General features: G+C 40.7%; 1 protein-coding gene across 1 annotated transcript in view; it reads right to left on the bottom strand.

Moving 5' to 3' along the window:
- The window catches only part of LOC130583973 (rab effector MyRIP-like), a 165,691-nt gene that overhangs the window by 8,831 nt on the left and 140,446 nt on the right, over window positions 1-16,414 (bottom strand). The window contains exons 3-7 of the mRNA XM_057383684.1: window positions 12,984-13,120; window positions 11,205-11,288; window positions 10,505-10,602; window positions 10,097-10,177; window positions 8,580-8,729 (exon numbers count right to left, since the gene is read on the bottom strand). Of these exons, the coding sequence (XP_057239667.1) occupies window positions 8,580-8,729; window positions 10,097-10,177; window positions 10,505-10,602; window positions 11,205-11,288; window positions 12,984-13,120 (550 nt within the window). The remainder of the gene's footprint in view (window positions 1-8,579; window positions 8,730-10,096; window positions 10,178-10,504; window positions 10,603-11,204; window positions 11,289-12,983; window positions 13,121-16,414) is intronic.

The following is a 16,414-nucleotide window of genomic DNA, read 5'->3' as shown; positions in this document are numbered from 1 at the left end:
GAGGCGATACAGTAAAAATGCTAATCTTGGCTGGCACATTTGCATCAATTTAAACTCAACCAGCACAGTAACTCTACACGTGATGGGCTACATCCTGTGAGCACACCTGCACTGACCTGTGCAGGCAGCAGGAGCACACATCGCTGTGCCACATCAGTGCCTCCCTTCCTCACTGGGCTAACAGCCCATCTGTAGATCCACAGGGGACGTCTTTCGCTTGGGGACATTTGTATGGGAAGCAAAACACCGTAAGGAAGGGAACAGGATTGAGAAGCCTGGCTGGGGGCTGATAGTGATGTGGTTTCCCGGTGGATGGATGCACTGGAGGTAAGGCCAGCTACCCTGATAGGATGGGTTTGCTTTGGAACAAGGGGCTTTTTTTTTGACCAAATGAAGGAATTCTGTCCCTCAAGCTTTTACTGATTCCCTACATGCTTGGAATGCAACGAGATCTCGCAGAAGAACCAAAAGTATCTAAAAAATACCAGAGCCTGATACAATTTTCAAAAGAAGGCRGGAATGTAGGAACTTTGGTTCTGATTTACAAAGACATGAGATGTCAAGAAAGGAGCTAAAGATACCAGGCGTCTTTCCTAACCGGAAGTTTTGTTTACTTAGTGAACAAAACCCCCAACCCATCAGCCAAGTGCTATTTTAGGTATATTGATGCGTTATAAATGCCAAGGCTGCCCTGTAAGTTTGCAGACGGACACTGCTGGTTCCCGGAGTAAATCAGTGATCAGCAGATGGCACTGCAGCCCATAGGATCATTTGCTGTGCTCTGCAMACACTCCACAGAGGCAAACGATGCTCAGCACTCCAGCACAGCTCACAAAATATAATTGGAGTACTGACAGGCATTTCCAAACACTTGAATTAGATGAGTTCCCCACCAAATACTGCCTAGTGGCATCTGCTGTGAGATGTTTGTTTCAAAAAAGAAACTCTAGACACATTATTATCCTTTTTTAAAATCCCCCTTCGGGGATTTCTGTTACATAGTTTAAAATGTCTGTATGGAAAGAACTCAGACTTCATTTTTTACTGAACTAGAACTAAAAAGAATCATGTAATTCATTGATGGCCTTCAACTGAAAAAAAAGACAAGACTGTTTTTTGAAGATTAAAGAAGGAAGGCATGAATAAAAAGCAATCCCATCTTCTATTACTTWATAAATATAAATATTCCATCTTCTATCAATAACAATTTACAAGTTCTCTCTTCTGAACACTGAATAAATAAAAAAGTAACCAAAAGCAAGAACAAACCACAATATAAAACAAAATAATGCAAATTGAGTCTAATGTTGATAGTCTATAGATTCTTTATCTTGAACAACTCCTTTATATTTATGCATGTCGTTTAGAGAGACAACATGAAGAGTTGGCACTGCATTATTCTTCAAAAGATGAAAAAGTATGGGTAATTCCTCTTTCTATTACAGAAAAGTCAAAATGTTAATTCAAAATTGGTTCCAAAAGCATCTGATGGGACTTTTACAAAAGATATTCTGGATCACACTCTTTTTTTCCCTCACTTCCCTCCTATTTCACCCTGTTTGYACCCTTACATCATGCTTCAGTCGTGTAACTAATAAATCAGCAATTTATTCTTCAGCTATATATATGTTTGGAATAGATACCAAGTTCAGGAGGGACTGAGAACCGTGGATGCCACGAGGTGGCTGCAGGGTCACCACAGTGGGAGCCCTTGCAGGCACAGGACCCTCAACAGCTGTGCTGAGGGCAGGAACCTCTGGATTTGGGCAGCAGGACCCTGTGCYATGCAAGCTCTGACCTGAGTGGCAGCTGCTACGCTGGGCTTTGAGGATTACTGTGTTTATTCAGGGGAGCGATCAAAAACTGACACACAAACTCAGATGACTTAAATGCAACCTTGTTGATACCGTCCCTTGCGAATTCTGCAGCTATGCCTGCCAGTGGTGCAGCAAAACCCCTTCTCAGCAGTGCTCTGTGAATATAATCCGTGCACAGACAGAACCAGCAGGTCTGGCAGCAAATACAGTAGCAATCCCCAAGCATCAACAGTTAATGYATCTTTTGGTAAGAAAACTCCCACACCAGGAAGGAGACAGTTTGAGCTTGCAAATGGTGCCACTCTGCCACAGCCTATTTATCCTGGAAGCGATTTTYGCTCTGCTCAAATGTATGCAGTCCAGACATCTAGCAGTGGGAGTGAAATACCAAGGGYTTCAAGCATCTGTTCCTTAGTTAATCTTGTATGTGGCAAAGGATCTGATAACAACCTTCTGAAGAAAGGGCAAGAACAGGCAGATGAATGGAAGATTTTCACACTCAATTGAAAGAAAATTCCCTTCTTCTTGTCCTAACCAAGACCCTTGTGAATATCCCAGCCATCAGGGCAAACCCTTGAACAGCAGACTGGGAAAAAGCAAAGATGACAGCTCTCTTTCCTGCAAAAGCTTTAGAGCATATGTCCTTCCAGAGTCTGCCCAAGCGGGCTTTTTGTTCACTAGAGACATGGACATATCCTGGCTGCACTGGATTGTTTCCATCCTTGTACTGCCCTCTTAGCTATCTGATTCCCTCAAAAGTACTATTCCTTTAAAAAGACTACAAAAATAATGATTAATTAATCAGGAATGGGTCTGTCAGCAGGATGAATTGCACAGCTGTGTAATAATACGTACAACCACATTTGGGTGTGCATTTATTTTGGCTCTGTTTGGATTGGCAGACCTTGATTATCCAGATGGAGAGAGACAAGAGGTTATAATCAACAAACCCATTGCTGGTGGGCATGCCAGTACCTCTATACCTTCACCTATAGTGTAAAAAAAAATCCCAAAAAGCTGGCCCCACATGTGAAAGTGCTMTGGCTTTGTTTGCAAAGGATTTGTATGCCAGTAATAATGGATATTTCATACTGACTCCAGAATATGAGTACAAACATACTTTTATTGCACTTACGGAGCTAACAATTTGGGAAAGTGCTAGGAGCATAAAATACTGCAGTTTGATCGATGTAATGGATTTATTTGACCAAGTCTATTGAAGTTTGTGTAAGAGAGGCCAGATACACCAATGAACTGTAATCCAAGCAGTGCCTTTACAAGGTACCCTCGTGCATTTAGCCATTACTGCTCCTCGCATGTTCACCAACAGCCCCTTCTTCTTCCCTCCTCCCAAACTTTAMATGTTGTATGGCGTCACCTGAAAAAAWACCCAAACAAATAAAACTAAGAACAAACAGGAAAGACACTTTCCAGTTAAGAGACTCTGAGAGCTCAGTTAGTATCCAGTGATGACAGTATTGCCATTTTACTTGCAGAAGAGAAAGAGCAAAAGCCAGAGCCCTGACTTTGGTGTAGGACAGTAGGATTTTAATTTGCAGCTAGCTCATCTCTCTGGAAGAGTGCTTGTGTATAGGAGGGTAGGGAGGAGGTGAGTTGGCATCTGTGTCTCAAGTCTAATTGCAGCCTTGCACATAAACACAGCATTTTTTTCAAGTGAATACTCTTCACTAAACACAACTATTCTTTTTTTATCCATCTCTAAGTGCCTCAGTTCCCTGTGCAACCTTTCATGTCCTGTTCTGACCCTCATCTACAAAGCTGTGCTCAGCACAGCACTCACCCATCAGAGAGAATCACTGTATCTCCTACTCAAACACCAGAAGAAGCCTTAAGTGTTCTGTGTTTATTTACTTCTTCCTCTGGCAATATATACCCTGACTTTGTCTAAAAATAAAGTAAAGTTTGTCAGGCAGCCTAGCTCTGAGCCTCACAGGTTTTAAGTTAGACCTGAAAATTCTGTGATTCTCAGGAATGTGTTAAGATAGCATCTTTAAAACAAAATAAAGCTGAAAGAACAACATATGATGCTAATTATTTGGAAAATAACATTATACAATGACCTCCCTTCTCCATCCTTTCATGCCTTAAAATCAATCTTGGTTTGCTGACAGTAAGTGCAATGCAGCTGAATGTAGGCCCATCTGGGCTCAATCATGTACCTAGCATCCAAAACTGTCTTGGATGTTTGTCARCTGCATGGATAGTACTGTGAAACCAGAAATGAGTAATCTTATGCTAGAGATACATCTCCAGAAGAAGTACAAACTCAAGCTACACAAACAATTTTAAAAGGACAATGCTGTCATGTGTTGCCTTGCACTGATTATTTAGTGACCTGAGCCTCAAAAACTGGCACCAGTTGCTGAGTCAAAGTCACAGACTATTACTATCCTACCCTTCTGCAGCAATGGAAGAGGGRATATCAGACAGATTACCACAGACAGAGCCTTCTTAATCTGAAATCCAGATTGCTTTTGCAGTGAGATGACACTGTTAGTGTCATCTGCAGAGTCAGMAGATGCCAGTAGTATCTGCAACCTGGAAAGTACTTAGGGAAAGTTGGATCTTCACATAATAAATATTAATAAAAAAAGACACATTATTTTTGGAGCAGCAAGTGCTCTTCCATCTCAAAACGTACTGCTCTTCCCCACTTTGTGCAAAGACGATGTTGCTGCAGTTGGCTTCTTTCAAAGGAAACAATACAGCAAATAACTCATCAGGATCCAGCTGATAGCTCTGGATGAATGCATGCCTGCCTCATTCCAGCAATATGCTCCATGCAACCTTCTGATGAGAGCTCATGTATAAAAGTTAAAAGCTCCATCTTCCCTCTGACATGACACATTTATTAATTAGACATAAATATGATGTTTCTGATGCATCATTGGCAGGTAGGAACTGATGTCAGCTGTTATCAGCTTCYTACAGTGCTATGCCTCCCTCATCTGAAATCACTCTGCCACTGGGCTGCAGGACTGCTGAACAGGATTCCTCCTCAAAAAGGTTTTCTCAAGCACTTACTTGAGACAAACCTWAAAAGGTACAGAGCACCTGAAAAACCTCCAGGGATTTCCAAAGCAGTGTCAGACCTCAGGCTTGTGGAGCCTTTCTTCTCTTTAAAACAAATCAAACGGAGAAAAAAATAAAAAGAAGAAGAAAATAAACAACTGTCAGTACACTGTGGACCCTATAATTGGCTTAACCAGTATATTTCTGCTTCCCCTGAGGTGCATCATAATGTGTATTTAATGAAATCCTCCTTTTCCCTATATGCCTAGCTGTTTCATATACTATAAATTATGGATGAGCTTCTGTTTATATATGCAATCTTTATGCTGTAAAATAAAGACCACTAATACAGCACTTAAAACACACCAGGGTGCCTTCACTCCATCAGTGTTTAAATGGGGTACAATATGCCAAACTGATCCTTTGCTCTCTGGCTGAAGAATTGGACTGAGAGAGCAGAAAAGCACTGACCCATTGCTCTGCACTCCTCCTCTCCCAACGCCATGCAGCCTTTGCCTATTGGTAATGAGAAACAGATGGTGCCATCCATCTCTTTTTATGAGATGGGGAAATAAAACATTCAGCTCTGTTTCACTATTTTTAGCCCGGGCAAGCGATCTCAAAGAAATCTAAGAGGGGAAAAAAAGGAAAAGACAATGTCTGTAGCTATTAGCACACCACACTACTGCAGATAACCAATCGATACTTTTGTTTGGAGGAGAGAAGTGGGGAAGGTTAACTTATTCAATTACTGTTTCAAAGCAAGTAGTTTTGGATGAGCAAGGGAAATAGTGGAGGACTTCCAGAACCTATTGGAAGTTTCTGGCTGATATGGATGAGCTTCACACAAATAGCTGTGATTAAAAGAAAAACTGMTTGGCAGGTGTAACCACAAGGTGATATCTGGGATTATTACAGCACCCCCTGACACTGTAAGCAAGTGACTTTGGTAATAAAATGCAATGCAATAATAAACGTGGGTTTCTAAAGGCCARTGTTAGAGGAWGCACTTGCCCTATATTATACATTAYTAGCTTCATTGYGCTARCAAGTGCACACRTATTATCWTCTGCRCAGARGACAAAAATATTTGCTGTAAGATAAATTTCCAGTTTTAAATTATGAAATTCTGATTGCCTTAAAATTTGCTATCCTTACCTCCCCTTCCCTTGCATATCCATCTTTCTGTTAATCATGTTTCTTCTTGCCTTCCATTTAATCTAACCTGCCTCTGCTCATTTGTTAGCCTGATACCAAAGAAATACTTTGAACAGAACAGGGGAAGTACTACTTAAATAATCTTTATTGGGAAATAGGTTCWGACACATAACTCTGACACAGTAATAGTCTCCTTGGATAGCTTTGATAGAAAAAAATGAAAACTTGTTTTACCTTCCCTTGGGATTGTTATGGCCACAGTGTCTGTCTACAAAAACCTTAGTTACATCAGGAACACTTGTGCTGATAAATCTGTTGCAGCAGACCCCTTGTTAGCTGTGGAGTGTACTAATATTAAAAGGGATTTACCATTACAGGCAGATCTCTGCCCAAACTAAGCAATCACACAGCTTGGCGTTAGGATGTATATTCACAAATCAAGAATTTGGGTTTTTTTTGTCAACCTAATGTCATCAGTTAGGAACCAAGAAAACTTACTGTGGTGGAATCCCGGAAAGATTTGCTGTTACAGATTTGGACTCAAGAGCTCCTGGGAGGCAGTAAGGAGCTTTGCCTGGAATGGGCATAGGGCCTCTCTGCCAGCTTCTGTAGAAGCCGGGTTTTGTTAAGGAAAGAAAAGAAATAACCGCAATTTTTGTGGCAGAAAAGATAACTTTCTCACATGATATACAGGAGAGAAAATGATGTGGTTTAATCCTGCAGATCTACTGACAGAGGCACGCTTCCCATTTGTAGATGAATGAAAACAAAGTGGAATGGAAAGCAAGCTCAGGAAAAGGAATTTGAGTTGTTTCAGCACTATTGAGGAGAATCAAGCAGGCTGTAAGTGCTCTGTRTTTGCTCTGCACAAATTGCCTTTCAGTAGACTTTCCAGGAGGCCCAGGTTCTGTGACTTTAATTCTGCTAACATATCGTTTAATTTGCCTAACATATTTTAGGGATGAGAACAACTGGAGCTACATATTCTTTACAAGGGTGTCTGGTCATACTGACAAAATTCTATTCAAAGCAAAGCAGAAATAAACTGCACACTTCAAGGGAGAAAAGAAAATGATAACACAACCCTAGCAAAGCAAAAGGCAGAAACTAAATTTATGGGAGAGATGAAACAACTCACAGCAGATGGCAAAATTCATTCGTTCCTTAAGGCACTGTGCGAAGACAGTCAGAACAAATGTGACAAATGTGKCAAAAGACCCTGTGCAAAGGTAGAGAGTCCTCATAAAATACTGTACACATCTGGATCTCTAGTMCTGACTGATGGCTACAGATATTTTGAAGCTGTCTGCATTTTAGTGTGAMATTTCTGCTACTCCAGTGTTTTTCCACCAAGTCTACTATTACTCAAAYCAATGAGCCTCCCTCTGGCAAAAAAATCAGGACTAAATTGTTGCTTCAGAAGAGAATTTCAAAACGTGTCGAGCTCAAGCTTAACTCTCCAAATGCAGAACAGGCTTCTGACAATGACTGAGGATTTGAACAGCATATCCCTTTGAGTCCTGTCCTTAAACTCAGGAAAGAAAACTCATTTGAGTCAGACACAAAAATAACTCTCTCTCTCCTGGGTTTTACATTCCATAAGCAACTTGCCTACAGAGCAAAGCACTTAATCATGCTCAGCCTGACTTGTGATCACCTGTTAACAGCAGCATGTTCCAGGCARTACCCCTTCATTTTGCAGATAGGTKGGGGACTAGGATGAGAGCCTGTATCTCAGCAATTCTGGCCCACAGTCAATATTCTGGCATGAAYCTGTTCTCACTGGGGTGTAAGTGAGCAAACTTAGCTGGGAACTAGGACATAGCCCACGTTCAGTTCTGRTGGCTCTGCTCAGTGGGGGAGAGATGCTTACTGGCACGGGGAGGACACTTGGGAGCAGCAGCTTGAACCACAGTGTCAGAACGCACTGCAACCAACTCATCTGTCACTGWCTTTCCTCTCTGATTGTCCAAGTACTTGGCCAAGCCTACAGCTTATTTTCCTTTCTTTTTACTTGCTGTTCTTTTAAAACTGTTACTAATGCAGCTTGTCAGATTTTATTCAAAATTATAGCGGGAGCTAAGGACATTGTGCTGAGAAATAAGTGGAAGGACGAAACACTCTTTAGTGCAAGACATAAATGGTACTCCACAGCTGGGTTTTCTTTATTTGTTGCTGGTGGTGGCTGTTTTCTGTCAGATGGACAAGGACAAAAAGAAACTTTACAGAAGCCTAACTTCATACAAAAGAAAATACAATTCTCAGTAAAAACCTACTGAACAGTAAAGTGTGCAGAAAGATTTCYCGAGGAATGAACTCTGACTCCTGTTAGCATTCAAGTCAAACAGTGGGACTGCTCACATCACAAACTGAGTGCTCCCCAACACAGCACAATGTCCATGGTGTGCTAGGAAAGCACAGAACTGAGTGACAGCTCATTCAGGCACAGGACTGATGCCTGTTCTCTGCGAGTCTCTGTGTACCACTCCAGCAGCAAGCACACTTGCCCATGACTGCAGTCTTTGGGTTTTGTGCCCCAGAAAACACGGACAGCCGCGCTGTGCCACTCACCCACAAGGTGTAGGATCCGCGGTGGCTCCCTGGGAAGGTCAGCATGCTCTGGTCCGACACAGCCACGGATGCCAGGCCACTGCTCCGTGATGGTGGCCATTCCAGGTCGGCCTCAGCTTGCTCGGGTTTGCTCTTCTGCTTCTTTATGATCTGCAGGGACAGGAAAATGCTGCTCTGAGCCGTATGGAGAAGAGGAAGATGAACCCTGGCTCAAGGCAAGCTCCCCAGGAAAAACACCTGACTTTGCTCTTGCTCCAGCTCATGCAAGGAYTTCTCATCTGAAGCCCCTCAGCTTGGGAGCCCCTGAGCATCAATACAAGATGTAACAGTGCCTGTAGGAACACCAGSGTGAGTTACATAAACATAGAAACCTGTTGCTACAGTAACACTTCAGCAGCATCTGAGTGTCAAGTATTTTCTCAGACAAGACTTATTGCCAAGAAACATAAAATCCTAGGTATGAGGGGAATTTCAAAGGCTCCCAAGACATCCAGACACATTCTTGTGAAAACATTGAGGTCTAAGGTCTGTAGGCACTGTTTTTATTTTTGAAAATCTATACCATCTTAGAAGAGAGAGATCATGCAGCTATCTGCCTCCCTACACTGACAGATTATATCCTGCTACACTTCATTTCCACAACTCGAATAAAGAATATCTACAGAACATTATTCTATGGCATAAAAGATCTTGCTAGGCAGCTCCTTGACAAAAATGGTAGCAGTTCAAGCTTGGCTGAGATAGGCTCTGGACTATGAAAGACCTGATAAACAGAACTGATATTCTAACATCCCCATTAATAAAGAAGGCAGATTATTTTCCAGTGAGCTGCTGCTCTTCTGGCTTTCTTTGATGCCTTACAAACAATATGTTCCTCTCCTGGTTTGTAATCCACACACTGTTTAATGCCACAGCCACATCAGTGTCAACCACAGGCAGGGAGAAGAATGAGTTTTACATAAAAAGCCACAGAAGTCAGACACGCCAAGGGTTCTTTGATTTTTTTGGATGTCTCTCTCACAGCATCATTAACAGAATTTTGTGTCCATGATCGATGTTTTCTTTGAATACATGGCAGATGCAGGGTTCAGTAGAGGGTATGGTCAGAAATCACACTTATGCACACTGGCAGACTTTATGTCTTTTGGGAAGTCATGTATATGGCCAAGAGCCACACCTTTTGACATCAGAAAACTTTATGCCTGCGGGGAAGCGAAACACAGATGCACAATTCCATCAAGCAGTGGCCATCTCTTCCAAGAAAGGACATCAGAAATCTCAGAGAGTGGTACCTCTYAGCTCTGAGCATGCACAGCATCAGGGTGAAACACTGGACTTACCTCACTTATAAACTGATCTCTGTCAGACATAGCTGATGAAGCCTACACTGTCATAGTTCACTTATTTTGCTTTCTATGTTGGTGTCATCCTTTTTGCTGGTGGTTTTTTTTTTTTTTTTTTGAGTTTGAGCTCTAAAACACTATTAAACGAGTTAGAAAAAAAAAAGCACGCCATACCTTCTGCACAATGGTTGTGGCCAGCTCTTCTATGAGGTCCTCCTTGTGCTCCTGCAAGTAACAAGCTTCATTCTGCTTGTCCTGCATGAAAATGGATATCTGTATTTGCTAAAATCACATAAAAACAGCCTTCCCACAGAAATTGCATAGATTGGGAAATGGGTAACATGCCCTATTGGCAGTGTGGGAAGAAATTACAGGCATTAAAGTGCACGTCACCTTCTGAAATGCAATGTACATGTTGGTTACCAGTTCATAAAACCCTTGCCCAGCTCTTCAGGTACATCATGAGATARTCACTACTTCTTTGTGTTTTTCTTTATAGGTACTTGGGTTTGTACCACTACCCAAATGAAAAGAAACATGATTGTCCTATTCAAATTAGTACATTTTGTTGGAAAGTGTTACCAGGCTGTCACTGTAGGTCTCTGCCTTAGAAATAGCTTCTTCCACTGCTTCCTCTGCAACACGTAAGGCCACAGCAAGGGTATCCATCATGCTGTGTCCTAGATGAAGAATAAGATAAAACCACCATGTTCTTTATATACATACATTTTGCATAATGAGCTCCAAAATTCAGACTCATTCTGGATACATATTCAAATCTTAAATCATTCATGAAAAAGTTATTTCCTCAATCCGTAATTATGCACAGTAAAATAAAAAGCTTAAGACAGAGAAATTTGTCTCAATCTCTATGTTTCTTCTTAAATGTAAATCTTAAATGCAATAAAACACCGATTTTTTTACACTGCTTGAACTAAATTGTAGCAAAATAGTTCAGACGAAGTAATTGAAAAAAAATTCATAAAGTTCCTATAAGCAGGAACAGAAAAATATAAGAATGAAAAAATATATGAGCATAGAAAAAGAAATGGAAAARAAGTAACAAAAACTGAACATTAGAAAAATCACACTAGGATAGGCGTGTAGTAGGTGTAATGCTGAAGCAAGATCCCCCAGCATGGTACTCTTAGTGTCTTGCTGAATGATTCAGCCAAAATATTGCTGGATCCGTGGACAAGACTTACTAGCACTCTAAGYTACTTGTGCAATAATTCAAAGTGTAAGGACTGCTTTTTAATCAAGTAAGTTTTTAGCAGCATACCTTCTGTCTGTTGGTAGAATGTAGAGTCACTGCCACAAATGCTTCCTTCATTCTCAAAGCTTCCTTCATAYAAACTTCCTTCCGCTAAAAAGAAAGTCAGAATCATGTATTATTATATGAAGTAGCCATTAACAGCAGAGGCATTATTAGAATATTGGAATATTAGAATATTCACTCAAGACACACAGTGGCACTGCACACAGTGAGGGATATCTGGAAAATTCCTCCTAGCTGTTGCTGTTGGGTAAGTCATGACTGCAGCAGCTTTTGTACAAAACATGACTGCTTTTATGTCAAAGATCTCACATTCATTTTGAATGGAAAAAACTATTACTACAGCAAAAAAGGGAAGAAGAAGCTACGAGGCATAAAACTTACATGGTAGAAGTTAAGTGCAGGGACTTTGCCTTTCCTATGACATTTGGGGCTGAAATAGATTCCACATTTTAAAGGGCACTGCCATATAAATAAGGCAAAGCCCAGACACCTATASTAGTATTTATCTTCAAAGGGAAGAAAAGGTTTACCTAACAGTCACAGGGAGAGTAGAAGAAAGTTAGCAATGACATTTAGACTCAAAGGCCTTCCTTAGAAAGGTCTCACTGAGAGTGCACGTGCCACTGCAACTCATCATTGCATCKTTCACACTTCCATTCAAGCACCAATTCACTGAGACTAGGGCTTAAGTAAAGGYAATTCATCATATGAAAGTTCTGAARCCTTCAGTTTTTACTTTTACTTTTTACTTTTACTTGACACAATTTTTACTTCCATCGTCCCACTTCTGGCCCTAAATGAAACAGGATTTGCTCATTTTCATGCATATTCACTCTCAAGTGTTAAGGAATCTTCTCAAGAAATATGAATTTGATATCCCAAAAAAGGAAAAATACTAATAACTCACAATTTAGTAAATAGATYGCTTCTCCCTAGAAGCTTTTATATCAATTTTCATAATAAACACCTAAAATCTCCACTCAGGACTAGAGAGTCTAGTTGCCATCCTATATATTTTCAAAAAAGGACAAAGTAAGGACTGTAGAAAAATTACAGTTTCTGTACAAATTTGGAAATAATTAAAAGAGTAAATTATCCGGTCAAATAAATCCAGTGAAATGTCAAATATTCAGCTAGTTGTSTTTTATTTGCTGAATTTACCAGTATGACACCAAGTTCCACTTCTTCAACTCATTTTCTATCTCCAATCACTCTTATGAGGTGGGGCATTAGCACAGCATAGTCAGGGGACAATTGGGTCGTCCCTTAAAARGTTGAGGCCAATACTTTATCAGTATCTTTTACCTATTTACAAACACTGATACAATAATGTGGCAGTTTCAGATCSTTAAGCACGCAAAAGTCTAAGTGAGGAAATCTCAGTTTTGGTCAACTTGGATACTGARCACAGCTCATGTTAATCAAATTTTGCTTCAAACACCATAGAAATATGCCTACAGTAAAATCTTGAATGCAACATTATTCTGTCATTCACTGACTACTCAAAACTGTGATAAAATTTTGGGACACAAGCTAGAATACAAACTGCAATTTACTTTATAAACAGTTTGTCTGATCAGTGACATAATTAAGATTAAACATTGYTTCAATCTTAAACAGCTCTCTAGACACTTCATCCTCTCTCCACTGAGGTATTTCCCTGGCAAAAACTTGAATTAAAAAAATCTGTCTTGAAAAAATCTCAGAATTTCCATTGTTTTAGCTTGTCTGTTAAAGTAAAYAAGAATAAATCTCATAAGAAATCAGCACAGCTGTTCTTGCCTATTGTCTCAGGACAAGCTCCACTCTCGAGTCTATGCTTCTTGTACAAGTTCTTCAGGACCTTGGCACTTCCAAAACACTTGAAGCGGCTTTTGACATTATTATAGTACCAATCCAGAGACTGAGTCCTTAGGAGCCTAAAACAGAAAAATAAATGACATATTTGGAATGTTTCTACAACAAATAAATGTGGGGAAAAAAAAGAATCTTTAAACTTCAGATCACAAACTTATTAATTTCTGAWTAGTTTACTGTTTATACTTTGCAAGTGTCTGGTACAGTAAGGCAAGAAAAACCCAACAGGGTAAGTAATACGTAAATATCTTCTTCACATTACTCAGGGGGTTATTTGGTTTTGTTACTGTCAGACAAGGTGGCCTTCCCTTTCACATTACAATGCTCACACCACAACCTCTTGAAAGATACAAACAAGCMKTGGAACAGCACAGGAAGACTTMAAATCAGACTTTATTTACACAGGTTTACAGATAATGTAAGAACACAAGCCCATTAATGTGCCACAAAMCCCTTAATTTGCACAGAAATACATCACTGCTTTTATTTGGGGAAAACAACAGTGTAGACAAAGCCTAATCAGAGGACCTCAAAGCAGAATGAGCTGCAGTTTGGTTTCTCACTTTCCACAGGAAACATCACTGACAACAGTAATTCATGCTACCAGACTTGTCCCCGGAGCTCAGATCCCTCATAAAGCCACGAGACACTGGCAAGCTCTGGATTCCTTCCAGTGTGGCATGTGGCAACTTGCTTCACCTGTTCCTTCAGCAGTGCATGGAGAGAGCCTGTGCCACATTCCCAGACACCAACAGCMTCAGKTGACTGCAGGRTAAYRCAGCACAGAYCTGTACCTTTCCTACTTGTTAWAAACACATATTATAGTGTTGGCTTTCGCAAATATTAAGATGAGTGCTATGTGTACAATATTTCCTTTTTTGCATAAGCAGCTTAGTTATGCAGACACAGCGGTAAAATCATCACTGATGGGTTTGTTTTTCTTTTGTAACTCAGATATAGTTATAGAATACTTGTGGTTAAACTGAAATGTTATGGCTTGTGACTTAAACATTTCCATAAAGRATATTTTTCATATTRTAGCAAAACTATACAAAAGCTGCAAAGAAAGTCACCAAAAARCCCTGAATGAGGCCCTGGCAGCAGTGGTCCWTAAAGAGAAGAAGCAGCTCAGAGCTGGGGAAAAGGATGCATACATTCACAAAGAGATCAYGATGCTTAACACCTTTGGGGTGAGGAGGCCATCACCCCAGGACTATCAGCTGCCAGGCCAGCACAGACTCTGACAGTGAAAGGGTGGAGTGGAAGGAAAAGAGGCTTTGGGATGTGTCGTGAAAAGTCTCWAGTCAAGAGAGCTCGTGGAACATCCAAAGGAACCTCGCTGATGGGACCCCCCAACCTTCAGACAACCATATCTGCAATGGACAGGCCAGGGGTGTCCTGACCCATTAGGGGGTCCTGCTACGGACACTTCTCCATCAAAAAGGACCATCTGCTGAAATTATGGAACAGGGGCCACACGCATGCRACCCCARGGGCATAAACATCATSACTGCTCATGCTYYAAAAAGGCGGATCCATGTTTAACAGTTCCTGGRAAAGTCTGAATATGCATAAATGCCTATGAATAAGCATTAGGCTGATACATTACAAAATGTATTTAAAGGTATCTCCTGTCAATAGCAGGTGTGCCTCTGGCAGATTGCCAAGCACCCAGCATCATATCCTTTTGCTTTTATGTACCCTATTGTCACTTATTAAAACCTTTTAAATTTTAACAGGAGAGTGAACCTCRTTTTTCACACTACTGAGGATGGCACTCAGATTCCACCTGTAAGTTAAAGCTAATTTATTCTTAACAGCAGATTTGGGACAATGAAATCCTGATGTCAGTGTCYAGTGTCAATGTATGAATGCGTAAAGAAATGATGGTACCATCAGGAGCGCTGGACTCTCAGCATCTCCAGACTTGAACATATTTAGATGATTTAACTACATTTTTTTAAACCTGAGGCCACGCATGAAAATAAAATGACAGTTTCACTGTCACCTTTAAATCTTCCTTCAGGGACTCTGGACTTTTCTTTGTAAAGTGCAAGGCAAGTGACAATGCACAATTTTTGTTTTGTGCCTTGACAGACTAGCAGCGTAGTTCTTACTCAGCACCAAACCTTAGGAGACCCTCAGGAACAAACACACTGAGCCTGGGGTTTCAACTGTTTCCAGTCTGAATCCAGACATTTTCAGTTTCACTATACTGATAAAAAGGAACATCCACTTCATGAAAAGCAGAACAACATGATATAGTCCACTTGTCTGTCATCACTGGCAAGTGCTTAGTAGCAAACATTTAGCAGTGGGAAATTAAAAATAAAAATCAATGAAGCCTATCGTATTCTAACTGTGAACCCTTAGAGTTATATTAGCTGCTCTACAGAAGACAACTGAACAAAAAGCACATAATGGAAGAGAAGTCTAYTTTTTCTGCATTCTGTCTCAGCAAATAGATGCAGGAGAGATGTTTACAGATAATATAAGAATATTAGCCCTTTAATATCTATTTGCACAGTAATATCCCAAGCCTAACTATGGTTCCCAGGAGGATGATTAGTTCCAATATACACTACCCTACAGACATTACTAACCTGTGACAAGAACAAAAATAATTCTGTTTGGTTTATTTGTTTGGTTTGTTTTTTGGTGTTTCTTTTTCTAAACATTTTTAGATGTGGTGCCCAGAGCACAGGCAATGGGAAGGATGCTTAGGTCTGTCTGTGAAGTACAGGGTTTCTGAATTCCCATACTGCTGCCACGAAGAGATCTGTTATGATGCCTATCCAAGACCTGACCCACTGACCAGAGCTTGGCTGATAGCACAGTGATGAATCTGAACAGAGAAAAATTTCCCTCCCAAACCTGCAATTCTTTGGCATTTTGAGAACCTGCCTTCTTTGTGGGCAGGAAGCACTTGCTCTCATGTAAACCACATCAGAATACTACATCTTCTGCTTGCTGGATTTTATTCACTTTTGTCCACTGAGCTCCTAAAGGGTCTGACAGGGTCATTTCAGTCAACAGCACAGAGTCACAATCATTATGAAGGATAAAACCACATGATTGGGTTGGAACTGGCTTGGCAGGAGGTACTGTCCAGAAAAGATGCTCTTCTGCCCAGTGAATGCAGTCTTCTCCAATACAAAAAAGTATTGCARCACCATCACTGCGGGGGACTCACAGCACTGGGAGTCCTCAAATACATTGCTTTAGGGCTTTGGAGATCCCTACTAACTCCCTCAGCACATTTACCAAGTAACCTCAGCTGCACTAGCTCAAAATGCTAAACTTGTCATCTTGGAAGCCAAGTAGACCCAGTACTTAATATTCAGACGGAGTGACAA

The sequence above is a fragment of the Malurus melanocephalus genome, unplaced genomic scaffold (assembly GCF_030028575.1).
Source record: "Malurus melanocephalus ecotype Western Australia unplaced genomic scaffold, MMel_1.1 scaffold_652, whole genome shotgun sequence".
Taxonomy (NCBI): Eukaryota; Metazoa; Chordata; class Aves; order Passeriformes; family Maluridae; genus Malurus; species Malurus melanocephalus.
The sequence above is the reverse complement of the archived record's forward strand: the minus strand, read 5'-3'. Positions and strand labels throughout refer to the sequence as shown.